The sequence below is a fragment of the Mauremys mutica genome, chromosome 3, assembly GCF_020497125.1.
Source record: "Mauremys mutica isolate MM-2020 ecotype Southern chromosome 3, ASM2049712v1, whole genome shotgun sequence".
Taxonomy (NCBI): domain Eukaryota; kingdom Metazoa; phylum Chordata; order Testudines; family Geoemydidae; genus Mauremys; species Mauremys mutica.
This window is the reverse complement of record NC_059074.1, coordinates 104091286-104105848: the sequence shown is the minus strand read 5'-3', so window position 1 is coordinate 104105848 and position 14563 is coordinate 104091286. Positions and strand designations below refer to the sequence as shown.

The window sequence follows — 14563 nt, the reverse complement described above, 5'->3', positions numbered from 1 at the left end:
AGGCCTAGGAGACCCAGGTTTGAATCCTTACTCTATAGCAGGGACTTGAACTCAGATCTGCCCCCCCCCCCCCATGTGAGCATCCTAACCGCCAGCCTCTAAGCTGTTCTGGGGTGGGGGTTCTCTCAATTCTCCTGCTGAAGCTGTTCCACTGTGTACGAATACAGAACTAGTCATTGGGTCAAAGAGAGAATGAGAATGATTCAATAGCCTAGTGATTAAGGCACTCAGCTGGGAGGTAGGAGATATGGTGCTAAATCCCTCCTCTGAAACAGGAAGAGATGAGACAGTCCCTCTTTTTTGAAGCTGACTAGACTTTTCCGATTTGCTGACATGTATTCTGAACATTTTTGGAACTGAACCAAATGTTTGTTCTGATTTTCCAGTTTGCCGGCTGAACCAAAAAATCAGTTGTTTGCACAGTTCTAGTTGGAGTGTTTGTGCTACTCGTAAATCACTGGGCAGCCTCAATCAGTTGTTGCTTCTGTTGCTTTGCTATTAGCCCTGATTAAGAGCCCAATCCAGCTCCCTCTGAAGGAAATGGATCAGGAGCAGGTGTTTGAAGGCTGATGAATTTTGTTATATGTGGCTGATTTTGGAAGCAGTGGTCTCATATGCTGGTCAGAGGTAATGACTCAACATGGATTTAAGCATCACTGAGAGGAAACCAGAAAAACGAGCATTTAGTAGAATAGCATAGACAATTCAGAGACAGTATTAAAGGGAGCACTGTAGAGGGGGAATTTTGTTATACATCTTTCCTCAACCTGAATGGGGAGTTTCATGGCTAGATTAGGAAGGAAGAATCTCATGCAGTGCTACAGGCTGGGGACTGACTGATTAAGCAGCAGTTCTTCAGGAAAGGACCTGGGGATTACCGTGGACGAGAAGCTGGATTAGAGTCAGCAGTCTGCCCTCGTTGAAGGCCAATGGCATATTGGGCTGTATTAGTAGGAGCATTGCCAGCAGATCGAGGGAAGTAATTACTCCCCTCTATTCGGCACTGGTGAGGCCACACTTGGAGTATTGTGTCCAGTTTTAGTCCCACCACTACAGAAGGAATGTGGAGAAATTGGAGAAAGTCCAGTGGATGGCAACGAAAATTATTAGGGGGCTGGGGCACATGATTTACGAGGAGAGGCTGAGGGAATTGGGGTTATTTAATCTGCAAAAGAGAAGAGTGAGGGGGGATTTGATAGCAGCCTTCAACTACCTGAAGAGGAGTTCCAAAGAGGATGGAGCTCGGGTGTTCTCAGTGGTACCACTATTTCACTAGAAGGGTGATGAAGCACTGGAATGGGTTACCTAGGGAGGTCGTGGAATCTCCATCCTTAGAGGTTTTTAAGGCCTGGCTTGACAAAGCCCTGGCTGGGATGATTTAGTTGGTGTTGGTCCTGCTTTGAGCAGGGGATTGGACTAGATGACCTCCTGAGGTCTCTTCCAACCTGAATATTCTATGATAAAACTTCAATGCCATACATGATTATGGGGAAATTTGGAAGGACCATTTGTCTGCACCAAATGTTATAGGGTACTTTTTCTAAAATAACAGGCATGGCCAGAGTTGTTAATTAAATGCTATATAACATGAATAATTTACAGAGACTGTTTTCTAATAGCATGGTTAATTATGTAATCTCTTTTCCTTCTCTTTTTAGCATCAGAAGACTCTAAAGTGCAAGACAAGAAAGCTGCTTCTTCCAGCCATCCCACTTCTGCTGCTTCAGGGCAAAGCCCCAACAACTCTGTAGCAAAAGCAGGTACGCCATTATACACTTCTCATCACCACTGTTTGTTTGCCTAGACGGGGTAGGCAACCTATGGCACGGGTGCCGAAGGCGGCACGTGAGGTGATTTTCAGTGGCACTCACAGTGCCCAGGTCCTGGCCACTGGTCGGGGGGGCTCTGCATTTTAATTTAATTTTAAATGAAGCTTCTTAAACATTTTAAAATCCTTATTTACTTTACATACAACAATAGTTTAGTTATATATTATAGACTTATAGAAAGAGACCTTCTAAAAACGTTAAAATGTATTACTGGCATGTGAAACCTTAAATTAGAGTGAATATATGAAGACTCAGCACCCCACTTCTGAAAGGTTGCTGACCCCTGGCCTAGACCACTGAAAAGCTGTTATTTTTGTAGAACCTTTAAAAATGTTTTGGGCTCTTATATTTCATTTGCTGCTACTTCAGCTGAAAATAATTATGAATGCTTATCCCTGCTCAGCTGTGCTGATAATGCGCAAAAAAGCCATGTTCATTTTAGTTCTGAAAATGGAAAAAAAGTCATCTCTCTATCTGTGCTCACACCAGAAAAAGCATATGAAATCAGCAGACTACCACGGGGTAGTTTCACACCCTTGCTTGCTACGATTTAAATAGTTGTGTAGACAAGTTCCTAAATGGAAGGAGTCAGGTCTGAGGGCGTGAGGCACAACCTTAAAGCCAGCAAGGCTGCCTCTGCACTAGTAAAATTAGTACCCATGTTTCAGAATGGTGCCGCTTCCCCCGGCTAAGACAGGTGTAGACAAGGCTCACATGCATTTTCATTCCATTGTTATAATGATGCCGGAGTCCAGTCTTAAGCAATCGCTCACACTGTTTGTGAGTGAGTAGAGTTCCTGCCCCATCCCAAACAAAATTCAGCTCCTAAAGCTTGGTTCTCCATTCAGTCCCAGGGGAGCTTGGGCAAAGTGGAGGTGGGGTTACAGTTTCTGAGTTTCTAGGCTACATGCACGTTAGAGCTTAAAAAGAACACCTGTAACCTATGCCACTAGAATAAAGTCCCTCAGGGATCTTGCACCAGTGGCAGACTGGGCATAGCACCACTTCATTGCTCACCAAATGCTCCCTCCCTCTTCTTATACCAAGCCATAACTACATGAATGCTATACAAAAAAAGAGAGCGCTACCGTGTAGTGTCCAGAATGAGTCTTACTATGTATTAGTATCAAACGTTACATTTTTTTTAAATTTTATTTTATCCATTAAGGCTGAATTCACTGGTACATTTTGTGTGTTTTGCAGAACTCTGGAGCAGCACAAAATAGCTGCAGTGTAGTGGCCAATTACACCAGGTTTACAGTTGTTTTGCATCAATGAAACTGTGCAAACCAGTCAGAGTTTACTAGTGAATCTGGCCCTTAACTTGCAGTTGGTTTACTGATTTAGCTGATAGTTGTTTTTACCACTGTTATGAAAACCTGCTCAAAGCATTTTCATGACATGGTAGTAAAAATGCGCAAGTCCCATCCTAAACAAAGTTTACTCTGTGAGTGGTTGGAGTGGCGATGGAGGTGGTATTTTTATGTTATAATTATTTTTGTAAAAAATACACTGGCACACTTACCAGGTAATCTTCCAGGATGTGAAACTGGAACTTGACTGTCATAGCTGAAAGGAAACAGATCTATTTCTTTTTTAAAAGTTATCTATAAAAGGCTTGAGGCAGATGACAACAGGACAGTGCAAGGATTAGGGAGATAGAGTGAATGTAGATGAGAGGGAAGGCTCTCCCTTTGAATAGCACTGGTGGCCAACACACGGTCCTCCTTTCCCATGGGCCCTCACACATACCAGCTTCCTCCTATCCTGTCCACTTGCTCATTCTCTCCCCCGACCTTCCTCACTGTCCGCCTCAGATCTCCCACCACCACAAAGCAGAACCATGGGCGTCAAGAGGGGAAGGGAAGTGTTTGTGTGTGAGGAGTGCTTGTGGGTGTTGAGTGGAGATGGGCACGAAGAAAGGAGTTTTATCTGTGATGTCACAATGGCCCCAGTTAAGAGTGGCCTGAGCTACTGAAACTGGCCCATTGTCTATGAAGCAATCTTAATAATTAGATATAATAATCAGTCACTTAGCATAATTAGAACCTAATTTCTTCAAATGTAACCTATGCAGAAAATTTCAATTAATATTAATTATATGGAAAGTTTGAAGAGTCTCTATTATTCCATTGCTAAGATAGTTGGAGACAAAAAAGGTTGACACTGAGTGCTACATTTCTTAAGGGATCTATTTTAATTATAACTCCTAAACTAATTTCATAGAGTTACTTGTAAATTCTCAGAACATTTATTCATTCTGTACTCAAAAAGGAAGCAGTGTAACTTTTGTGGTGGATTCACTGTATTTTCATAGGGGTATTTTCATACATCCCTGCTTTAAGTTCTAAATTAAACTTTTGCTATGGAGCCATGACCAGTGCCTCCCTGATTACCTGTCTGACAGGAGTGCTCTGAGGTTAACTATTGAGCATTTGTATATTATGCCCTGAAACTCTATTAGGTATAATTATCTGAGCATAATGAATACAAAGACATTTCAGCATGACCATTCAACAGCTTCCACACCAATGGCCGGATCCTGCAACGTGCTTCAGCACCTTCAACAAGAAGCTGTGCACCTTCAGCTCCCACTTAGGTGAATGAGAGCTGAGGGAGCTCTGCAGCAGCGGCCCCTAGCAGCACATCTTCCATCTCGCTGTGGGAGAACCCAGAGCACATGACCATGATAAATAAGATTAAGGCAGAGTTATATTACTCTGAACATACAGACTGGCATTTTCACACTCCTCTAAAGTGCTAGTTCCTCTGGGTCCCAGACATAAGTGTTTTTAACTGAGAGACCCTGTCTAAATGTGTAAAGAGACGAGAGACAAAAGGGGTAGCAGTGCCCTGTGGAACTTTTCTACCTAACCACAAATTTTAAAATTATCAGTGGGATCCAGAGTGCTATTGTTGGAGCTTGGGCATGAGGCCAAACAATGAAGGGTTGATTTCCAGACCTAGAAGAGAGATGTAATTAACCTAGTCGGATTTGCTTCATTACCCCTGTCTATTCCAACCACCAGCAGAGCAGAGGCAGGTGTGATATTTGGTTTGCCGCTAATCTCTGAGCTCTCATATCCACCCTTGTGCCAAAATTTATTTCCTCTTACACACACACCCGCAAAAAATACAATGGAGAACAACCCATGATAGAATACAGGTGCACCCCCTGAACAATTTGGGACATACTTCTGAATTCCATGAGGTTTTTCTAGCTTATCTATCAAGATAGTTAAATGTGCAATGTAGCAAGAGTAATTGAGTTCTTTAAATTGAATGGCAGAGAGCACTTTTTTTTTCTTCAAGCCGCTGCTCATTATTAGCCAAGACTTTCACAGTTCATCTTTCCTTATCATCTTTGTTCCTTTCAGAGGAATCCCTCTCCTTCTCTCCTACGTAAACATCTGACAGAAGGTAGAAAAGAACCAGGTAGGGAATAGTGTATTCTGAAAGAAGCAGCATGTACTCTAGCTCAGTGGTCCCCAACCTTTTTGGCACCAGGGACCGGTTTCGTAGAAAAAAAAATTTCCGCGGACCTGTGGGATGGTTTTGGGACGATTCAAGCGCATTACATTTATTTTTGTACTTTTATTTCTATTATTATTGTAATATATAATGAAATAATTATACAACTGACCATAATGCAGAATTAGTGGGAGCCCTGCCCCCCTATCTGACCCCCACCCACTTCCTGCCCCCCCGACTGCCCGCCCCCCTCAGAATCTCCGACCCATCCTGCTCCTTGTCCCCTCACCATCCCCCACCACCCTGGGACCCCACCCCTGCTCTCTGTCCCCTGACTGCCCCAACCCCTATCTCCCCCCCGCTGAGTCCTGACAGACCCCCCCCAGAACACCCACAATCCAACCCCCCCCCTTCCCTGCCCCCTGACCGCCCCCTCTCTGTGCCCTGACTGTCCCCAGGACTCCCTGCCTCTTGGCCAACCCCCCTGGCCCCAGCCTCTTACCCCCGGCTCCCTCTTCACCCAGAGCCTCAGCGCCTCGCCCGACAGCTCCAGCGTGCCTCCGGCGGGGCCTGAGCTCCGTCCCGCTCAGAGCCACGTGGTGAGGGGGTGGGGCTGGGAGCTCCACGCCGAGCAGAGGCAGCTGAGCTCAGCCCGGAGCTCGCAGCCCCGCCCCCTCACCACGCGGCTCTGAGGGGGCGGGGCTCAGGGGGCCCGCCGGAGACACGCCGCTTGATGTGCTAGGGGTCGGTTCGCGGCCCGGTTCCTAACAGGCCGCAGACTGGTACCGGTCCGCGGCCCGGGGGTTGGGGACCCCTGCTCTAGATGATCCTGAGCTCCCCGATCACTTACCATCAAGTTGACAGAATGCTGAAGTTGCTGAAAACAAACTCTTTCCTGGGGGATTTCATATTTATTGCACAATGATCCAAATGTCTACAGCCTACTTGAGTTGGAGAGATTCACAAACTGTCCTCTCTGGGCCAGTCACAAGCATTGACGGGTTTGATGGCATTCCAGAAGGGAATGCTATGTTAACCTGTATCCTGTCCTGGTATATTAAAAAGAATGGACAAGAGCCACCATTTTCTTTAAATTGATCCAAATTCTGAATATCGACCATACATGGGGACCCAGAGTCAAAACTGGCATAAAACAGCATAGCTACATAGCCTTCAGTAATCTAGGCCAATATACAATAGTTAAGAATCTGGCCCGGTGAGTTTAGGTAACAAATTACCTGTATCCTTGTTAATGATTTTTCATTTCACTTTAGTAATGTTAACCTAATTTTCAGCTTGTAGCTCAGTTAATATATTTATCTTTCATTCTCCCAGCATTGAGTGTGATTTGCCACTGTTGTTCTAGTCTTACCTTAGTGTAACTCATTGAATCAGGACTGTAATCTCTAACCACTAATCAGATTGGTGTTACATCATCAGATCATTGTTCACTGATAACATTTTTAAAATAATTAAACTTAAGCTAGGGAGCAACAAATCATTCATCCAAGATGGCAAGGTTCTGTCATTCTAGTGCACCAGCATCAAGTCAGATGATTATATCTAAATTATTTATTTACTGCAACTCAAATAGCCATCGTAAATCAGTTTTTAAAGTCTCAACCTCGCTTCAACATTTATTTTCCACAAATATGTTAGTTTTCCCTCAACTTTATTCAGTGTAAGTGTTGTTTTCTGTTGGACCATGGCTTTGGATATTATAAAACCAGATTTTCAAAGTAGGGTGCAGTCATATTCAGACATTAGCACACACTTACTTATGCACACGTATCCCTGATATGATGGTGTATATCAAGTATATGTGCACTCACGTAGCATAACTGCATGTATAAATCGAGTGCCACTTGCTTTACTTGAAAATTGATGCGTTTGAGATTCTAAAAGCACAGTAGTTTCTATGTTAATAGTTACCTTGCTTACATTATTATTTAGATTCCAGTCACATCCAGCATGTCCTAGTCTCTTTTCATGATGAAGACGCATATGAAAACTATAAAAACTGGGGTCTAGTTCTCCCCAGTATCAAAATAACACTGACTGTTTATTATACCCAAAAATCTTTTCTATCATTCTGTTTTTCCATTGTTGTTTTTTGTTTGTTTGTTTGTTTTTTAGTAAACTTTTCAGTACTTGTGAGGAGTGTCAAATTAACAACCCTGAAGACTGAACTCCTTTATCTAAAGAACAAGTAAAGAATAGGTAGTGACAAAGCAAGTTTTGCCACATCTCCCCTGACAAAGTACCTTCATTGGGGGGGGGGTCCAGATGCTGTGGGAATGGGGCTCAGTGGGGTGGGGATCCAGGTGGCTTGTCAGGGGTGGTCTAGGTGCAGGGGAAGTGGGGCTCATCAGGGTGGTTCTGAGTGCGGGGGGTGAGGTTTGGCGGGAGGGTCTGGGTATTCACAGGGGTTGGGTGGATGGTAAAGTAGCTCCCTGTACAGGGATCACTCCCCCTGCAGCTGAGGAGCGATGAGTGCAGAAAGCTTGGAAAGGAGGTTTGCAGAGCTTCTTGCAGTGGGGGAGGGAGGAACTGGGGGTGGGTCTGACCCAGCCCCAGATGCCATGCAGGGGAAGAGGAAGTCCCGTCCTCCCCAGCTCAGCTGTGACGAGCAACGGAGCCCATTGCAGGGTAGGAGCCACCAGCTGGGTCTTTCCCATCCCACTCTGTGCCCCACCGTAATTTACCTCTCTGCCGGCTGCCCTGGGCATCCAAAACATGCTGCTGGGGAGGGTCATATGACCACTCTTGTGGCTTCCCTTTGCTTCCCTGTCAGAAAGTCATTTTTCTGTGGGGGACATAAATTCTGTGCATTACTTTGTCAAGATCTAACTTGGTTTTTCATGTACTGCACTTCTCAACAGTCCTCAAGGAAATGGCTTTTTCAAAGCTATTACCATTTCATGGTCAATGTACTGTACAGTGAGCGTACTCTGTGGTTCTGCATCAAGGAGGGGTTTCAGTGTCTTATTGGAAATTACAATGCAAGATCAATGAGATATTGCCCTGCCTGCTTTAGCAAAAAACAAAAACAAAAAAACCATGATGTATGCTAGGTTTTTACTTTTCTAACATAGAACAGAGAGCCTATAGACCAATGTAGGCATTGATTCAGGAAAGCACTTCAGCTTGTGTTTATTTTTAAGCGTGCTATGACATTACTTACATGGTTAAAGTTAAGCTCTGCTGAATCTCCATTCATTTTTTAAAATTCCAGAAATGTCCCCATTACTAAACAGAACCTTACTGTATTTCTTCCTTGAGATAAATTGATTGTTTTTTCCCAAACTGTACCCACATAAAAAAAGAACCAAAGTTGATTCCAAAGTGATTTTTAAAGTCTCTAAGTTATAAAGATCTAAAAAAAAATAATCTAGCTTTGTTGTAGCAAGAACAGCCAACCTTGCTAGAGGGATCAGGGTTGCCACTTTACCCTAGATTTTTCAGTGAGTATTTATGTTGGTTCTTTTCACCTTGGTATAATTAGAATGGGTTCACACTTATACTAAATAGCTAATCTTAGTTTAATATGAGGGATTTTTGGAGACACTGGATTTTGTTTGAGACTGCCATTATAGCTACCATTGTAGGTAGTGGTTGCTGTTCTAGTAAACTTGCATTTTCTAATATAAGATCTTAATCTCTCTTTCTGATTTTTTGTTGTTTTTTTGTCGTTTCAGACCATCCACCTGTACTAAAAGTTGATGACAGACAACGGCTTGCTAGGGTACGGAGAGAGGAACTGGAAAAGCAGTTAGGTGAGACATAACTTTATTTAGCAGCTATAATTTTCAAGATTGTACTTTTTTGTACAATACTAATTGAACTAATAGTACAATATGCTATCCCTAGCAGCATCAGAAAAATCATGTAATTAAATATGCAGTATTGTTCTTTTAGACATTTCATTACATTTTGAGGGTAGACCTGGTGTTCATGCATATTCTGGTACTTGCCATTACTTATCCTATTACATGTGTCTTAAAGCTCTTTATAGTATTGAACTAAATGGGCCAAATTCTGCTCTCATTTACATCAGTATAAGTGAAAATAGCTCCGATTTCTTCTGGGGAGGTTCTCCAGACTTAGAGCAGAATTTTTCCTAATAGTGTATGTTGAACACAATCCTGTGTTGTACATAAAACATCATAGCAAATTGTGTCCATGTATAGATTGAATTTTAGATATCAGTGTGGTTTTTTTGTTTCCTTTTGCTTGATCAGATTTTTTTCTACTTGTTGATTGCATCTGTTCATGATATTAAAGTAATAATGTGTGCATGCACAGTACTCATAACCAGACTATCCAGATAAATATTTACACTAAGGTTAACTGACAAGCAGCTATTTTTTATCTTGATGTAGGATAGCAAAACAAATTACAGGCTATAATCTTTGTATTTTTCTTACACAAGATTTCTAATAATAAATCTCACTCTTTTTTTGTTGTTGTTTTTTTTTAAATCATTTCTTCTTTCTGTGAGGGTAAAGTCACACCACTGAAGTCATCAAAATGGAGCTTAAGTGGTGCACAGGCCTTGTGCTAGTCTCAATTTCACCCATTGCATATTGGCCCAAATTTGGCTCTCGTTTAGAACACTAATCTTGATGGTGTTACTCCATATTTACAATAGTGTAAATGAGAACTGAATTTGGCCCACTCATATATCATAAAGGTAAAAAGATTAATAAAGATTTGTATGGCTAATAACAGTTGCATGTATTGACCCATTTTTTTAAAGCAGCCTGTTGTCAGTGTTCTCAGTGGATAATTTTTTCTGTAACTTTCTGCATTTCATGTTTTTCTCTACTAAATGAAACTGAGTGATAGCTGTGAAATCTAAAAGTAAAAAAAAAAATAGAATAAATTTTTAGGTCTGTGCAAAAGTGGCAAAATGTTTTGTATCAGAGGATTTTGCACCTGACAAAAAGAAGTTGCTTATCTTTTTCTCATTTATGCGTAGAAAAAAAAGTGAAAAGTCAATTCAAATGTGGTGGTCATGAATTCTTGAATGGCAGCGTGTCATTCATTTTTGGTGGTGGTGGGGGCAAAGGGTTGGTGTAATGTCTGAAAACTTAGTTATCTGATATGTTCATATCAGGGTATATAGATAAACTGTTACACACCACACACTCCATTGTCTGAGGCATCAAATGCAGGTACAAGAGACAGAAGTCTATCAGTTATTCATCCATTGCATTGCAACTGCATCTGTGCAGCAGATTAAATGCAGTCTGTGCTTTTTTGGAAATTGCACATATGTAGTCTGGTACCCTGCTGACCTCTGACATGCTCCCTCTCTTGTAAAAAAGCCTTTATCTTGAGCAGCATTGAGCACCCACAGCTCCCATTACCTTCACAGATGCTCAGGAATTTACAGGTGCTCAGGATTGGGCCTAGCAAATGAAAGTCCAAATAAAGTCAAAAGCCAGGATTTTTCTCAACTTGGTGTTAAACAAGAGGGGACTGCAGGGAGCTATGTGGAATTTAGGCCAGGCAGGGGACACACAAAAAAGCCCTATATAGCAAACACCAATTTACAGCGGAGTCCAAAAAATGGGCAGAGTTTAGCCAAGAAGGGATATACACAATTGTGCGCACACACAGCCGCTGTAGCAGTAGCAGGAATAGCAGCCACACAGTAAGGGTATGTCTTCACTTGGAGCTGGGGGTGTGATTCCCAGTTCAAGGAGATATACTCTCACTAGCTGTCACTGAGCTAGTGCTCTAAAAACAGAATGTAGTTGTGGCAGCACAAACGGGGAGGTCCTAGCTACCCTGAGCGTGTACCCAGTGTCTCTGACAAGCACACAGTCTTGGCAGCTAGCCTCTCTCACTACTGCCACTGCACCCTGCTTTTAGCATGCTGGCTCGATCAGAGCTAGTGTGAGTATGTCTCCTTGAGCTGGGGATCAACTCCAGTGCTTTACGATGCAAGGTTTTGTCTCCAAACAGTACCCCACTGTTAATGTAAGCATTGCTGAGTGTGACCGATTTGCTTTACCCAGACAGTCACATGACTGGAGCTGTGTAAATAAGCCCACTCCCTCCAGGCTGCTGCCATAGGATATCATGACGTCAGTGATGACAATGAGACAGTAAAAGACAAAGGGAACAATAGTTACAATAGGAGCATCTGAAGCAACAGTTTGATAGTGCTTCTGTGTCTGCTGAACACTGAAGGTGTTTTTCCTGATGCAGTGTTAGGACCAGCTAACCTTAGCTTGTTAGCTGCCTTCTGTTCACTAACTTTGGGTTTCTTCCTGTTCTCCTCTCTTTGATGGAGAGACTTCCTAGAAGCATGCTCATCTATATCCAGGAGAACTTACACATCAAGAGTTTGGCAATAGTCTCATCCTCTCTGTGGTCAAATGTCACCCCAGCAACTGGCTAAGCAATGCATTCCTAATTACTTGGTCTTCGTTGTTGGTTACATTTGGTAAATTAAACCTAAATTACTCTGCAGCCGCTCTTGAAGGTCTGCAGGCAGAACCGTAAGGTTGGTAGATGGCCAGTGTGCCAGATGTGTCCATGGGGCCTGGCTCCAGCTGCTGACACTTAATAGCTGTGTTTCTATTGGAGAAATATAGTTTTCTTTTGTGAATATAGAACCACAACTGCTTCTGCTCTTGCTGGCCCTCTCTATGTTGTGAGCTATGCCTTCGGTGCCACAAACAGAGCATGAGAACTCTGATCTGCCTCTGTGGACTATTGAATATACCCTTTATAAAATGACACACTAAATCAGAATATATCATCTTTTAAGTAGCTTTTTTTAAAAAAAAAAAAAAGTTGTGTGGAAATGTGGCCTTTAGCTGACTTTGAGCACTGCTCATTTGGATGCAAAGACCTTGATTTTCTGCTTAGTAAGAGGGATGGAAAACATAATTCTATAATCCTTTCACAATTTAATTAGAGTAACTCTCCTTTTAAACTAGTAAGCATAATTGCAACTGTTCATTTTGGCCGGTAAGCCTAACTTCAGTACCGGGCAGATTGGTTGAAACTATAGCAAAGAACAAAATTATTAGATGTAGATAAACATGACCCGTTGGAGAAGAGTCAACTCAGCTTTTGTAAAGGGAAATCATGCCTTACCAAATTCAATTAGACTTCTTTGAGGGAATCAACAGACATATAGTGTATTTGGATTTTCAGAAAGCCTTTTACTAAGTTCCTCGTCAAAGGCTGTTAAGCACACTAAGCAGTTATGGGATGAGAGAGAAAGTCGTTTTATAGATCAGTGACTGGTTAAAAGAGAGGAAACAGAGTAGGAATAGACAGACAGTTTTCACAATGGAGAGAGGTAAATAGCAGGATCCCCCAATGGTCTGTACTGGGACCAGTGCTGTTCAACATATTCGTAAATGATCTAGAAAAAGGGGTGAACAGTGAGGTGACAACATTTGCAGGTGATAGACAGTTTCTTAAAATTGTTAAGTCCAAAGCTGTTTGTGAAGATTTACAAATGGATCTCACTAAACTGGGTGACTGGGCAACAAAATGGCAGATGAAATGCAACATTGATACATGCAAAGTAATGCATATTGGGAAACATAATCCCAATTATACATGCAAAATGATGGGTTCTAAATTAGCTGTTACCACTCAAGAGAGAGATCTTGGAGTCATCGTGGATTGTTCTCTGAAAACATCCACTCAGTGTGCAGCAGAACTTAAAAGAGCTAACAGAATGTTAGAAACCATTAGGAAAGAGATAAAACAGAAAATATCATTATGGTGCTATATAAATCCATTATATGCCCACACCTGGAATACTGCAGGCAGTTCTGATTGTCCCATCTCCAAAAAAAAAAAAAAAAAAGTATTAGAACTGGAAAAGTTACAGAGAAGGGCAATGAACATGATTAGGGGGATGGAACAGCTTTCATCAGAGGAGAGATTAAAAGGAGTGGGATTGTTCAGCTTAGAAAAGAGATGACTAAGGGGGGATATGATAGAGGTCTATTAAATTATGACTGGTGTGGAAAAAGTAAATAAGGAAGTGTTATTTACTCCTCCTCATAACACAAGAACTAGGAATCACCTGATTAAATTAGGCTTTAAACAAACAAAAGGAAATACTTCTTCACACAACAAACGTGGAACTTGTTGCCATGGGATGTTGTGAAGACCAACATTATAAATGAGTTAAAAAATAATTAGATAAATTCATGGAGGATCGGTCCATCAATGGCTATTAAAATGTTCAGGGATGCAACCCCATGCTCCATATGTCCCTAAATCTCCAACTGTCAGAAGCATCTGGCTCTGGCCACTATCAGAGAAAGGATATTGGGCTAAATGAACCATTGATTTGAGCCAGTATGGCCAAGCCTATGTTCTTAAGTTATGGCATACAGAATGACAGGCAAAATAAAAAAAAGGAACAAAGACAAAGGAAGAAAGCAAGAACAATTAGATGGATCCATCTCTAGTTGGCTTTAGTGTGTCTCCTCAGCAACATAGGCTACTTCAAGCACAGCAGAATTTCAAATCAAGTTCAAGGTCTCGGTTCTTATCTTCAAGGTGCTCCAGGCCTTGAGTTCAAAGTATCTAAAATACTTCCTAAAGCTCTGGGATATGAAGACCATGGTGAATAACTATGTTCCCCAGCACATGGGAACTCTGTACAGTAAGGGTTAAACTCATCTATGCAACAGAACTTTCTCGGGGCCAATTTAAGATTGTGGAATGAACTCCCACAGGAACTAAGGACCTTCACAAACCTCACCACCTTCTGGCCTAAGACATATTTCCGTAACCTTGCTTTCTGTAACATAAATACATAGCAACACATGTATTAAACAACCCTAGCAGACAAGACACTCCACTACACACTTTTCTCCCTCTGGAGAGAGGAGGAGAGAACAAACACAAGACAGATGGTAGTCACGTTGCTTAATGCACTTCTGGAAGGTGCAGATACTATAGTGATGAGTATGGTGTAAGAACCTATTTGGGAAAGAATTGTCATCTGTCAAGCTTCTACATTCTCCATTCTGCTCCTGTTTTTGGATATCTATCTAGGCAATCGCTCTCAGAGGTGTTGACATAACAGAGTCTTCATTCTTTCCTCAGTAACAAAGTTTTTCTTTCATAAGAAAAGTCAAAATCCAGTCTATACGTCCTAGGCCACAGTACTGATTTCTTTTGTCAAGAGGGAGGTTAGAGACAGGCCCACAGCTTAGGAAGAAAAAGAAACAGAAGAAGAAGTTGTAAGAGAGTATTAAAGCTGTGTATAT

The 14563-nt window shown here is 42.0% G+C and overlaps 1 protein-coding gene across 4 annotated transcripts in view; it reads left to right on the top strand.

Moving 5' to 3' along the window:
• MAP7 (microtubule associated protein 7) overlaps window positions 1-14563 on the top strand; it is a 197567-nt gene that overhangs the window by 111517 nt on the left and 71487 nt on the right. For all 4 annotated transcript variants that reach the window (XM_045010039.1, XM_045010040.1, XM_045010038.1 and 1 more), the window contains exons 2-3: window positions 1659-1760; window positions 8999-9076. In XM_045010039.1, the coding sequence (XP_044865974.1) occupies window positions 1659-1760; window positions 8999-9076 (180 nt within the window). The remainder of the gene's footprint in view (window positions 1-1658; window positions 1761-8998; window positions 9077-14563) is intronic.